We start from the raw sequence: 14,091 nt of genomic DNA, 5'->3' as shown, positions 1-14,091 counted from the left end.
CAATACACAGCTTTAGTACATTTTACAGTGGTAGAAATAATCTTGTCCTATACAAATAAACCCCAAAATTATAATAGTCAATTGTCTAGAATGCGTTTTGCAAAATATACAGCTTTCTAGCTTGTACACAACTTGTAGATTAATGACAATACCTGAGAAGTCCCTAGGATATGTCAAAGAAAGCCTAACACAGGAATAGCCCATATTCAAATACCAAGTCTCCTGGTCCCAGCACCATCTTGGGGCTGGGGGGCAGGAGGGGAACAGGAAAACAACCTTACAATCCAGTAAGAAAAAGTTCACAAAATAAGTAATAAAAATCCTCCCACAACAGCCCACTGCTTTTTGAGGTATTTTAAATTAAGGTGATCACTAGTTTTCTGAACCCTTGTGTAATATCTGCGCACACACACACACTCATTTTAAACAATATAACCCTTACCTTCTAAAATCTGCAACCAGTTTCACATCTGCTATGACAAGCTTATGTTCAATAATCATGTGCTTCAAGAGCTGGTTTTGTTCTGCTGAAAGATAGCATTCTTTGCAGAAAATACAAGGCACATAGGGAGAACTTTCCACAGCAGCAACATCACCTGGACTTTCTGGCAGAGACAGAGGCTCCAAAATACACTCTGTATCTAAAAGAAATAAAAAGAGTAATTCAGTTTGACACAAATAAATCTACATCACTTGCAGAACTTCTAGGCAGCATGTGCAAAACCTGTTTTGTTTGGTCTCAGTTTTGTTGCATGAATCACTCCAGCAACAAGGTGCTTGGAAGCAAATTGACTTCACTATTTCCAGGAAGGACAGAGGGAAGTTAGCACAGGACAGTTCTCAAGTATCTGCTCTAATTGAAACTCCCAGCTGACAACAAGCGAATTGGACATAAGCGCTCTGCTTACTACTAAAGGAAGTTTTGTGATGAGAAACCTACTTTCCTTCTTCTCACTACCTAGTTTACCTGTTGAAATGAATGAAGCTATTCACTTTGTCACATTCATCATACTATTAGGAAGGCTTTACACCTTATAGCACAAACTTTTTTGTATGTTGATTTCTATTATGTTTTCCTTTATTGCACAATACTTCTACCATTTTCTGATCGATGCTGGAAGGTCTATATGCATTTGTCCTGTCTTTTTTTTTTCCCCATTAGCATCTCACTTCCTCTTCTGACAAAGGAAAAGGCTATTCTTGGTAAAGATCATTGCCATATGGAAGCTTATGCCCATTGAAACACATCCTAACTGTACAGCTGCTGAGGAGCTGCCAGCCATGCACTATGTGGAAAGGTCAATGGCCAATGTTTATGCTGTATTGCACCAGTCACAGGTTGCTCAAATGACTGCACACAGAGGTGAGTCACCAGCTGATATTCTCCAGGTTTGCTGCTGTTTGTAGTTAAACAAGTAGGCAGATTACACAATACGGCAGCAGTATTATGCCAAGTATATCTACTTGCAAACAAGTAGACCGACGTAGGGTTTATGTGTTTCCCCCCCATTTAAACAACGGTAGTGTAAATTCATAAGCTCGTCCACTGGTATAAATTAGTGTAATTTATTACAAATCACCCTGTGACCAACAGATTTCAACAGCTGGACGCAGTAGCCTAACTAAATTCCAGTTGTCCAGAAATCAACTACAGTGTTGGTTTTCTGAAAAAATCATCTCAGTGTTTGGTAAAGGCTTATATGAGAAGTAAATGCCAATTTCAATATATATCTTTGACTTTAGCTACATAAATTTTGGATAGCTAAAGGGGAGTAAAAGCACACAGAAGAAGCTCCCCAATAGTTCCTGCATGCTGAACATGAAAATGGAAAAGAAAACATCATGAGTCTCCTTGTGATATGAAGTTAATCTGTGCAGCGGGAGAATAAACTCCATGCTTCTGTCTTCCTGCAGTGACATAAACAGCGCTGTAAAGAAAGGAAATTTCACAGAATGGATGAGGTTGGAAGGGACTTCTGGAGCTCATCTAGTCTAATGCCCCTACTCAAGCAAGATGGTCTAGAACCAGCTGCTCAGGACAACATCCAGATAACTTCTGAGTATGTCCAAGGATGGAGACTTCACAGTCTCCTTGAGCAACCTGGGCCAGCACTTAGTCACTCTCACAGTGAAAAAGGTATTTCCTGATGTTCTCCTGGGTTTTGGTTTCCAAAGTTATCTAAAAAAATTAAGGCCTTCTCCTAAACCTATTATTTTGTCACAGAGGAATTTTAAAATGTGTAAGGTTAAATGAATTTTAATTATCAGTATTGATCAGATATAAGAATAAATGTTTGACAATTTTGATCCTACAAAATTTACTTGTATGTATTACATATTGGCAAGCACACCAAATCCGATAATTTGATAACATGCCACATGGAAAATTTGAAAATAAATTTAAAAATCATAGCCATTTAGCATTTTTTTCTAGGGAAATAAACTAATGAGGCAGTTCTCTTCCCATTCTTTGCTAAGACTTTGAAATAATCAAAGAAGGGCTGCAGTTTCAGTGACGGACCTAGGAAATTCCATGAAGTTCTGTGATAAATTTCAGGTAAAGGAAGAGGCATAGAGAGGGGAACAGGCTACTGCCATCCATTGCATGTGCTATTTGGCAGTGGCTGGCCAGGCACTGTGGACCTACAGTGCTCCAGAACAGCCACAGCACGTGCGAATGGCTGCCTGGTAAGGGTGCTGCCAGGTACTGAGGAGCCACTGGGAGCCACAGGTGGGAAAGGGTACAAAACCATAGGAAATACGGCTTCATCGGTTCTGTGCTGCTCCGGGAATGACACATCTGCCCTACAGAACTGTTTAGGCTTCTACTTATGACATTTGAAATATAAAACTTCCAGGCAGTGACTCGGCTGAAGACTGATGGTCAGGTTGCAGTGAATTCAGTTTATCCCATAAAACTAAGCAGTACGGAGAGATGGCAGCGCGCAGAACATGGCATTACCTGGAGCAATACAACTGCCGTTGACAATCTAACATTTTTGCTTCAGTAATCTTGCCTGCACTTCAGCCCGTTCCCTTCCCCCAGACATTTCTTTATTAAACTGGCATTGTATAAACTGTCCCATTTTTTCCTAGTTTAAGAACAGCAGCTGCTACATGGAGTGCTAAAGCATTCCTCCTGAAAGGGTCAGCTCTCCTAGGCAAAAATGGTGTTACCCGCAAGACTCTAGGTTTGTGCATTCTTAGAGTCAGAATTAGTTTGTAGCCTGAAGAATCACTAAAACATGTTTACAGAGAAAAGTAGAGCAACTTTATTTCCTTTGCAATTGCTGACTCTCACTGATGCCAAGAGAACTAAGAAGATACACTGTCAGCCAGTTCAGCTGTGCCCAGCAAGCAGCTACACCGCTTTTTGTTAATTTTTCATTTAGGTCTTCTGCAATGACCTATTTAAACATTTCGAAGTTCAAATAAACAAGTGCCGATGTTTCTCAACAAACCAATTTTCAAAAGACAGGTGTGTACAGCAGGGACTGCTACTCAACATAGACAAGGAGCCAATACAGTCATTTAGCAGGAGTACTCGGGAACTGTTTAGGCTTGAGGAACAGAGCTGTTAATCTTTCATTGTAGTGGCAAGTTGCTGAAAGGAATAAACGGGGCTGAAGATATATTTACTGCCCAAAGAAAGTAGCTAATACTATTATAAAATAAAAGACTTAAATATAGACCACAGTGTGGCAACTGCAGAAGCTTATGCAATTTATTTCAAAGGCACTTAAAGGAGGAGGTGAGGGAAAAAAGAATTCGTGAAACTATCTCTGTACTCATCTGCCGCAAAAAACACTGAACAGAATAAATGCACAGAGTGGAACAAAGATGCACAGCCTTTAGCATTGCACTTAATGGAGTAACACGTAACAGAAACATCAAAATAGTACAAATAAAGCTAAGTATATTATTGAAATCTCTGTAAAAGCAACTAATTTTGATTCTATATTTGAAGCAGAGTGGCCACAGGTACTGAGGGAAAGCTGTTAGCTAAAGCACAGCTAAGGGCTAACAGAGCAATAAAAACACTCAGATGGAATTCTTGAACTCCACCAGCACTCCCTCATGCAGAGACACTCGAAAATAACTACTTGAAGAAAGAGAAAAGTAGCAAGCTTTTCTCTTAAAATCTGCTGGTGCAAGAATGACTTCACAGAGTCACCCCTCTAGTGTGAGTGCCCTGGCTGACAATGGTAAGAAGCAATTAACAATGGAAGTGTATGAAAACAGGGCAAACAAACAATAATTGCACAAATAGCATAGCGTTCCAAAAATCTGAGGGTGCAGCGTTTAAGTCACAGGCTATATAAGTACCTCAATTTAACAGCATTTTATAACTATTTTTTTTTCGTTTTGTTATTTTTTGTGAATGGATTTGTTTCTGCACTGTTTGAAATGGTTGGTCAACACCCACAAAACCCTGCAGCAACACTGCATGTTTTCCTAATGTTCCTTCATTCCTTGTCCTCATTCAACTCCTGGCTATTTCCACTCTACCCTTCTTCATATGCCGGGGTGATGAGTGGCTTGGAAATGCACAAGGGTGGAAGAGAAGAGATTTCTAAATCAGCACAGTTTTTCCTCAATCTCTTCCCTATTTCTTTTTTATTCCTAGCATTTTGCTTGATTTTAGGATAATTGAATTAAACACTGCATTATCTTCAGTAATTTCAAAGCCTCAGAGAAGGTGTGAATCAGGTGTTAGTGTACAAGGCAGTGGACATATTCTTTCTGTTCACTCCCATCAGTGGTACTCTGCATTTGTTAACACTGAATAGCACAGTTTTTTGTCCAGTTCACTCAAATACCATGAGGTTCTTCTGCAATGCTTCAGTTGGCTCTCCTGCTTACTGCTTGGGAAAAAAAATGTGTATTAGCAGCAAAATTTATTACCTAACCCCCTATTTGTGTCTGTGGTGAACAGCACAGGACCTAGCTCCCTATGAGAACAGAGCCCTACAAAATCCATCCATTAAATTTCTGTCAAATCATCCTGTCACCACTGAGTCTTCCCCCTCTGCCTAACGGAAAAACAGCACAACTGTTACGCAAACAGACATCTCAAAGGCTTCGTAGAAAGCCCACTGAACTTGGGAAATAAGCAAATCTCTCTCTCATTCACAGAACTGACAGTTGACACTCTGTTGTTCAACCTTTAACATAACAGATAAAATAGTGGTCTTCTACAGCTAATTCAGAGCTAACAAATGTGGATTAATAGAAAGAAGAAAGTAGAGGAGTATATTATTTGAAAACAGACTAAGAAGAATACCCAGTTCTTCAGGGAAAACAAAATGAATACTTTGAAGACATTTGAAAATGAGATGGTATAGAAAATTATTTGGACTAAATAAATCACTTTCGTAACTAGAATAAGCACTACTTCTTGTTATAAGCACCCATAAGATACCTACTGCAATGGAATCCTGATCTCTGCAGTCTACACACCATTACAACAGTGACAAAAGAAAATGAAAAAAGGCTGCCTGTTACAGAAATTCTATAGCTTTATTTTATTTTACTTGTTACTGTAGTTTCAAATGAAGCAACAGGCTCAAAACGGATTAATTTTCCTTACTGTAACAATTTTAGCTTCAAATATAATTGTTCTCAACTCAAAACTAATGTTAGTTTGCACATTAAGTAAATGTTACACCCACACAGCTATAATACAGACTAGAGCAGTACAGGCAATGTACTCTACCTGCACAATTACACATGCAATTATCGCAAAGCAATATGCTATGTAATTTTATGGCCAATACAATAGATGTGAGTATCAGAAAGAAAAGGAAGGAAAGATTCAGCATTTGAAGGTGGGTAGTGAAAAGCAAAGTTCTTAGAGATGGTTTAACCAGTGTATTAGCTTGCTGCCCCCAAAAAGTGAAGGGATATCTTGTTACCCGTCTTTCTCCACCTTATCCTACCATTCCTAATCATCTACTATTGCCCTTCTGCTCGTGCTGGCTCCTAGGCTTGCCAAATCCTTTGATAAGTCGATTAAACCCTTTAACTAGACAGAACTATTTATTTCTTTCTTTTTGCTCAGTATTGTTGGAAACGCTCACAGCAGAGTCTACCAAGTGCAAGAACAAACTAGGGAATGCATGGCAAGAAGCTGCAAGATGAAACAGAACCCTCCTCATCTCAGCTTCCTCTTCTCTCTTTAGTTTAACAGCCCCAGTTGTTTCATGTAACTTTACCATAACCACACCTTATAAAGTGTGCAGGGTTCCTTCAAAAGCATTACACACCAAGGAAAACACTAAGTTTTTATCACTGAGCTTCCTAACAAGGACATTCAGCATTGGCTTCAGTTTGTAAAACCTGCTGCTGTCAGCGTACGCATATGTAACACGCTAAATGCAGTAAGAGCTGCTGTGCTCAGTTCTTCTTGGTAGCCCATCTGAACTATGTGCTCTGACTAGAACTGCGGACAGGTTGAACACTGCTGCATCAATTAAATTTTCTAACTGGAAAGTGGAGGTACTGGGGTTCAGATCAATGAAATAATTTCACTGCTACAACTCCTAATTCAGATGGTTTAGCCCTGGGGTGAAACTTGTAGCCGTGACCCAAGCACCAGAGCTCAGGCAGAGGCAGACCCCTCCTGCGGGCAACCGGCAAGCTGAGGGAGGAACGCCTGAAATTAGTCTGCAGGGAATGCTGAGAAGAGAATTCATACCCTTCTTTTTGAAGCTTTGCCACCAGATAAAAAGGAATGAGAGTCATGAGATCAGAAGGACAGGAGATAACGTTAAGTCCAAAGACAAGGGGTTTTAAGTAGGGAAGAAGAAATCTAACTCATTTGAAAAAGATTTAAGCATTTCATTATCAGATGAAGAATATTCTGAAAATTCAAGGCTACACGTAGTCTGAGAAATGAAATGAAGGAATTCATACAAATTGACTTAAGACATATATATACAGGTTTCATGTGATTTTTTGCAGTTTATGGCACAACAACAAGGCTTTAGGTTGAATAGTATATTATGTAAATACGGACAAGCAAAGTATATATTTATAAGCCCACTGTTGGTAACACAAGGATAATGAAAGAAAATAAGAACATCTGCTGGAATGTTAAGCGTCTTTCTAATTAAATCCAGTAGTTGAATGAATCAATTCATTACCAACAAGTCTGGTTTATTATCTCATTAATACCGCTTGTTAATATTATGAGGAGATTCACACAAGAACTAGAAATGATCCTAACCCAAAAACGAATGCAATGAACATACACAGGCAAATAAAGAAGTCTTAAACAATGAGTAAAAGACTGAGTTTTTTAGACATGTAAAGAACAAAGGGGACAAAGAACAACAGGAAAACAAAAGACACCTAGCAGACCTGGCACTCCACACTAACAGTGTAACAGATGCTGATGGGAAAACAGAAAGGCTGAGCACCCTCCCCCAAGCTAACACTGATTACATAGAAAAAACATGTAGTTATCAAAATGACCAAACTGCCAGATATGGTACAGCAGGGAACCAAGCTGGATTCCTATAGGCAATTCTGTACAGAACAGTACTGCATATAAAACTCTTCGGGAAATGAGTAGCTTTAAAGCTTTGTTTAGTATGCAAGTTCTTTGGGGCTACAATGAAAAAGAATATCACGAAGCACCAGTTTGACACTGGAAATACAAACATGACAGCTTCCCAGTTCTGCAGTCTTGGCACTGCAGCATCTATTTGTTGGCACAGCAGCATTCCCTAATTTCTGGTCATATTCTTGGAAGAGATTTTATACTGATTACAGGATTTTTCCTTTGTTTTCTAGAGTATGAAAGATGGATGACTAATGACTTGCCAAATAAACTGTATTCAAAACCAAAACTCAGAATAATGGAAATAAAACACCCTGTCATCATCCTCACCAATGCTACATGCAAATATGTTCCTTAGTGAAAGAAGAATCAATATACATAACAATTTTCCAGCTCTCTATATTAACCACTCAAGTACTTCTATTAAGTTGAATTATCATTGAATGTGAGTTCATGAGGAATTATTTAGCTATTACTTCTGCTTGTTAACACACTATGAATAATATTTAGTTAAAATATCCATGTACTCTAGAAGACAACACATCCCGTAGCTTCCCCCAAGATCAGTCAATCTCAACCCTGCCTGTTTTTTCATTGAATGCAAATGAGAACTTCAAAAGAGTACTTAATCCTACAGCTAAACCTTGTCAGTTTTACAGAAATTGTACATATTCTGTAGCATCCACTGTCTGGGAATATGAGAATTTTACTTCAGTCAAATGACGGTTTTAAGAAAAGCTGCGAGTTAGCAAATCCTAATATCTCAGGACAGAGTTTCTATAGAGCAGGTGTCTGCTGGGAGCTGGTACTAACAGAAATACAACTGTGCTTAATAGCCATATTTAACAGGGCTGCTCTGTCGGGGAGCTTAGGATGTTGCAGTTTCATTAGCATTAACAAGTGTTGCTATGGGTACCAGAGCACAGGCATCAGAATACAAGTGAATAGAAGGAGTGCAAAAGTGATTAATAAAGACATGAAGTGTTGGAATTTTAATAAAAAAACCCAATGTGCTTGCCAGTAATATCATGTTTAAATAATAGACTACAATATTGCCCAGTTCACCAGTAGGTATATGCCACTGCTTGGCATCTTTCTGCTTGAGCCCAGACAAACCCCTAGATCAATAAAAATAAAGAACAGAGCAAATGCACTGTTCTTACATTGACCGAGTCATATAAGCAAAAACACACTAATTAAAGGGACCCTAATAAGTATTCATAACAATATTTTAAGTGCTGATGTTAATGTGCTATTTATAAATATTTCACACACTATAGCTAGGTTCTATGCAAGCTCAGAGCCACATAATACCTCGTTTCTGGGTAAGTGGCATGTACTCACAGCAGCGTAACTAAATAAAATGTTTGGTATCTTGGCCACAAACATTTATCTAGTTCAGAGTGAAATTTTGAATAATTTTATTACACCTTTTAGAGCTACTCTACTTTCTTATGTCTGTTGTTAAACAAAATCAGTACCATTTCTGTTTACAGAACACCTAAAGGGTGAAATGGTAGCATTGCAGGAGCATCTGTATCATATTCAAAATACAAAGCCAGTTCCTACTCCTAGGCAAACTAGAAAAACGTGCTTACCTAAATTACTAAATGGATGTATGTTCATGCATAAAAAATGCACAGCAACAATAATTCCCACAGGTGACAACCCATGTGATGATTAATAGCAGAAATTCTGCTTCACTGTTTCATTAAACAGTGAAGGCTGTAGTCTGGACTCTACCTACAGCCGGCAGTTCCTTGAATCCAGCAGCAGCTTCAAAATATCTCCCAAGTCTTAATACATCCACTCCTATATCAGTCTATAGTTTTTTACTGATTCCTTTGGAGGTGCCTTAGGATTTACTCTTGTTGCTTCCCTCATGGATAGAATGGGTGCTGCTTTGGGCTCACAGTACAGATTCTGCCAGTGAGTGGCACTGTGATGGGTACACAGTTTTTCATGGCCAAACACCTTCTTGAGTTTCAGCACACTAGTCCTCCACACCTGCGGCTACAGCTTCCCTTTTAACCGCACTCTGCCCACTCCTCCAGGATGCCCTTTCCAGAGCTTTCCTCCTCTGAACACCTTCAGCACCCAAATGTCCTCATGGGTGTGGCAAGAATCAGGGAACAAAGTTCTGTTCAATTATTTTATGCAGTTTTCCATAAAACTTAATTCTTATTTCCTTCTACTCCTCCACCCATTCCCTGCCCACGACCTAAAGCCCCACAGCAGAAAGGTGGCAAATACACGTATGAGTTATACCACCTGCCATCAGTCTCCCTTCATCCTCCACCTCTCCTTCCACAAACACCCTTTGTATCTTGACCTTTGTCGTATTATCTCCCCAAAGCTTTTCCTTTCTTGAATTTTGGCTTTGAATGCAGTTTTCCTTGCAATCTTCATTCATTGTTCCCTAAACACGGCTGTCTTACAGAACTTCTATGAAGAACTATATGAGTCTACTCTCCTTTAATAGAAAAAAAAAACAGGCAAATGAAGATGTCTCTGGAGTGCTACTTAATACTCAGTGGTCCTCCTTGACATTTTCTCTGCCATTAAATGTTTAATTTAAAAAATTATAATTGCTTAGGTTTGTATGAATTATACTGATTTCCAAAATAATAGGACACTTCAGCAAAAAAAAGGTATTTTTTAAGTAAATGATATTGACTTTCAGTGGTTTAGTATGATGTTGTGAAGTGGTTGACCTGGACAGCTGAGATCCACGTTATGTACTAAAACCAGAAGCAACGATTAACCTTAGCTTACTATCTGGAAAGATTAACAAGGTAATTATGCAGCCTGAAATTCAGAATGTTTAGTTACAAAGAAGAGGAAGGAAATATCCAACACAACAATTTGAAAGAGATGTACAAAAGTGATCATCTTGGTTCTTTTGTACTTACCACCCAAATCTAATCAATAAAAATTCGTACCTTTTTTCTGTTTAACTTGCTTTTTAATACCTATGCATATCAAAGGCATCATAATAAAGTATGAACAATGTTGGCTTAAGGCTGAGGCACAAAGCCTAAATTTCAGCTATTTTCAGATGCAAACCAACTACTTTAAAAAAGAGCACAATTTTGTGCCCAGCTGATCAAGATCAACACTTTAAATCTTTAAAAATGCACACCGGAAGGTGTCAGAAGTGAAGATGTGTATGTGAATTTAGTACTTGTGTACGTTACCACTGCCACGGTTCCTCTGACTTCTCTGCAAACAATAGCAACCTGGAAACTTAGCTTCCAGTTACCGTGATTGTGACCTCCACTTGTCTACAAAGAAGGGGTCTTTACAGTGCGTTTCATAAGGATAGTCCTACCACTTCATTGCTACAATTGATCTTTGTGGTACCTTTAATAACTACTGTACTCAGCCTAGGATCTTTTATGCCAGCATTGTTACGTAAAATGTGTTAATTAGTTTACTCTCTCCTTCTTGTTAATGTTACTTAGTAGAGATCAATAGTCCTTTATTACAAGAATTTTCCTCATTTTTTCTGTCACCTGTCCTTTTCCTCTAACAGGATTCAATTCCCAAGCACGTTTTTCCTCTTGATGTTAAAACGATTGCTAAGTGATCTTTTTAAATGATTGCCTTACACTCTGTAGCTAAAGGAAAGGCTGTGTGATTTTCCTTTAAAAACCTAAATCCTGTCCTATGAGACACTCCCAAGTCATTACAATAGAAATTTTTACCATGCATCACAGCGTTTCTAACTCTTTTCCACGAGTAGACATTCCTTGAAAAAGGCAAATATTTGAGAAAAACAGCTAAAAAAAGTGTGAAATCTTAATTTTAAATGTTGCTTTGTTTTTTTCAAGACTTGCATAAATTAGAACTAACCTCAGAAGTGCATCCTGAGAATTCCCATTTCTGGGAACCTGATATATGTAGATTTCATACTGACAGAAGAGTTTGAAATCTCTCTCAGGTATTCTGACTGATCTTCCTCATACTCAGAAATCCTTCAAGGCTGAATCATTTAACTGAAATTTGTACTTAATGAAGAATCAGTAAGAGGAAGAGACCCTGTGGTGTTAGAAGCTCGGTGTACGTTGCTGGAGCTTTTCCAGATGGAGAGTAGTAAAATAAGTTGTTTCTACTTTTAGAATCAAGCCTCCATAAATTGGTATTCAAACAGGAAAACACAACAGCTGAAAAGGACAGTTCATTATAGTGTGCAGTGATGTGGATCAACATAGTTCAGCCTAATTGATATCCCAGCTCAGGAAAACAAAGCTTTGAGTGTATTTCAAATAATCCACTATTTAAACTCTTTATAAAGAAATTTTTGAAAATTAATTTCAGTAGAAAGTGTTTTCAAGTCAGAGCTCAAATACTAAAGTCTCAAAGGGACACCTCACAGCTGGCTATATCAAATTTCGAGCATATTCTGATTTTATCCCGGAGTTTGAAGTAGATATTTTTGTGAAACTGGTTGTATTTCTCTTGTCCTTCCCACACTGATTAAATATACGACACAGATCTTGCCTTCTTAAGTATGATATATAGTTACTAACTGATGCTGCTAATGTAGCTCATGGACATCGACTGTAAAATAATTGAAGTTAATTTCCTCAAGAAACAGAATTAGAATGTTAGAATTGGTAATACAAGTTGTTTATATTTTTCAGGCAACATTTTGCTAACTGTATAAATACATGCAGGCTCCTGTACATTAAATTAGCACAGTAATAACACAGGCTGCATGTTTTCATCCCACAGAAGACAAAATCAAATTAAAACCTCAAGCAGGATGTTTTCTGTTACATACCAGCCTTCAGAGAAAAAGCTCTATCTCATTTGTTCATGCATTACTGAGTCATAATAAAATTCATTGCTGGCACACTGGTCAAGACAAATGCTAGCAAAATGCTCTGGTGCCAGCATTATCACTTATTACTGCACGCATTTCTTTCATAACCATTCCTGTTTTCATCTTGTGAGTCCTTTGCACTCCCACTTTGGGATTGCCAGGGCTGAGCTGGGGCACATGCTGTGAACTTTGGCAGCAGTTCTGAACCACAGGATGCTGCCTCATGTTTCCACACACTACCTATCAGCTCGGTCCCTCTGCTTGCACCTCTCAGCACAGCTCTGACCCGCATCGGAGCGCCACAGTCCCTGATCATCCTCCAGCTGCTTTGCACATACGTTGGGATCAGAGAGGAGTGTTGGTGCACGTCATCTGGATTCATCTGGAGCCCAGATATGTATGAAATGCATCCCAACCACCACCAGAGACATCTGGGTCTAAACTGAGAGGCACTGCTTCAGACAGCTTTGAAACACCTGCACACTGAGGCTGTTAGCATGGGAAGGCTGGCTACATGTGATCCAAAGCAAACCGTGCAATGTAATTGCAGGGGCTGCAGCATCAATTGTCTTTATCTACTGTGCCTTAGTTTTTGTTCATCAAGACAGAGACAAACCATACTATACCAGCTTGTGAGGTTGAAACAGATGGCATATCCAGTTATAAAGCTTCTGTACCAGAGGGATAAAGAGAAAGCTTTAGAACCTGCTCCGACTACACAGGGCAAGAAACAGGAGCAGCTACTCCTCAGGGACAGAGCCACTGATGACAAATGGGAGGATGACATCTCAATGAGCAAGAATCAAACAGAAGCAGCTGCGCCATTTCACACTGGTTCCTGTCTGTCAGTCACAAAAATCAGACAAAAACACAGGAAAATGGAAAAAAGACCATTTGGAAGAGATGATCCTGTGGAAACATGAGGCAAAAAAAACCAAAAGGAAAGTTTCAATACATCACTAAGAATAGACAGGTACCTGACTGAGAGTTTTGGGCCACTGAAGCTACAGACAAAAGCATCTACTACAAAATCACATTTACAGGTCTACTGTAGCAAAATCTGTAGGACAGATTGGCAAACAAGAAGTGAGCGTGGAATTACCTGCTGGAAAAACCAGACCTTGATATCAATGATCAGACATCAGACATGCAACTATACTGTTCTCTATTGTGCCAAATTTGACAAGTTGGCGGTTACTGCTGTACACAGATGATCTAAAATCCTTTCTAATCAGAGAATAAACTCATGCGAAACACAATGCCCCTTTCATTTACTTCTTAATTACAATTCCACTGCCATAACACGTAGCATGTTTTGAAAAAAAGTCAATAAATCCTCCAGTTCAGCACTCCTGGCTCCATTCCATAATCAAAATATCAAGTATGGGTACTATTTCTGTATGAAGTAGTTTGAGCATTCCGCGTTTGTACAGAAAAAGAAGTGTTATTGCTTTTAACAAGGCATAAATCTACTGCCCTACACTGCCCCACACAACACTAGCTTTTTCCTCTCAAGTGACTGTAATTAATTACCTATGACTAGAGACAATGGTTCTGCAAAGACCCTGCGCTTTCACACAAGCGTTCCCCGATTTCAGTGAGGCACCCGTCAGGCTGATGTGTCCAGCTCTTCACAAGCACAGGCCTGCTCTAATGTTGCATGAAACTAACCCCATTTTCCCCTCCAAGTTCTTCAATG

The 14,091-nt window shown here is 39.0% G+C and overlaps 1 protein-coding gene across 1 annotated transcript in view; it reads right to left on the bottom strand.

The window, feature by feature from the left end:
- ZNF277 (zinc finger protein 277) overlaps window positions 1-14,091 on the bottom strand; it is a 52,381-nt gene that overhangs the window by 28,901 nt on the left and 9,389 nt on the right. Inside the window, exon 2 of the mRNA XM_054056439.1 lies at window positions 443-641. Within this exon, the coding sequence (XP_053912414.1) occupies window positions 443-641 (199 nt within the window). The remainder of the gene's footprint in view (window positions 1-442; window positions 642-14,091) is intronic.

Source organism: Cuculus canorus, chromosome 1, assembly GCF_017976375.1.
Source record: "Cuculus canorus isolate bCucCan1 chromosome 1, bCucCan1.pri, whole genome shotgun sequence".
Lineage (NCBI taxonomy): Eukaryota > Metazoa > Chordata > Aves > Cuculiformes > Cuculidae > Cuculus > Cuculus canorus.
This window is presented reverse-complemented; position numbering and strand designations above follow the sequence as displayed.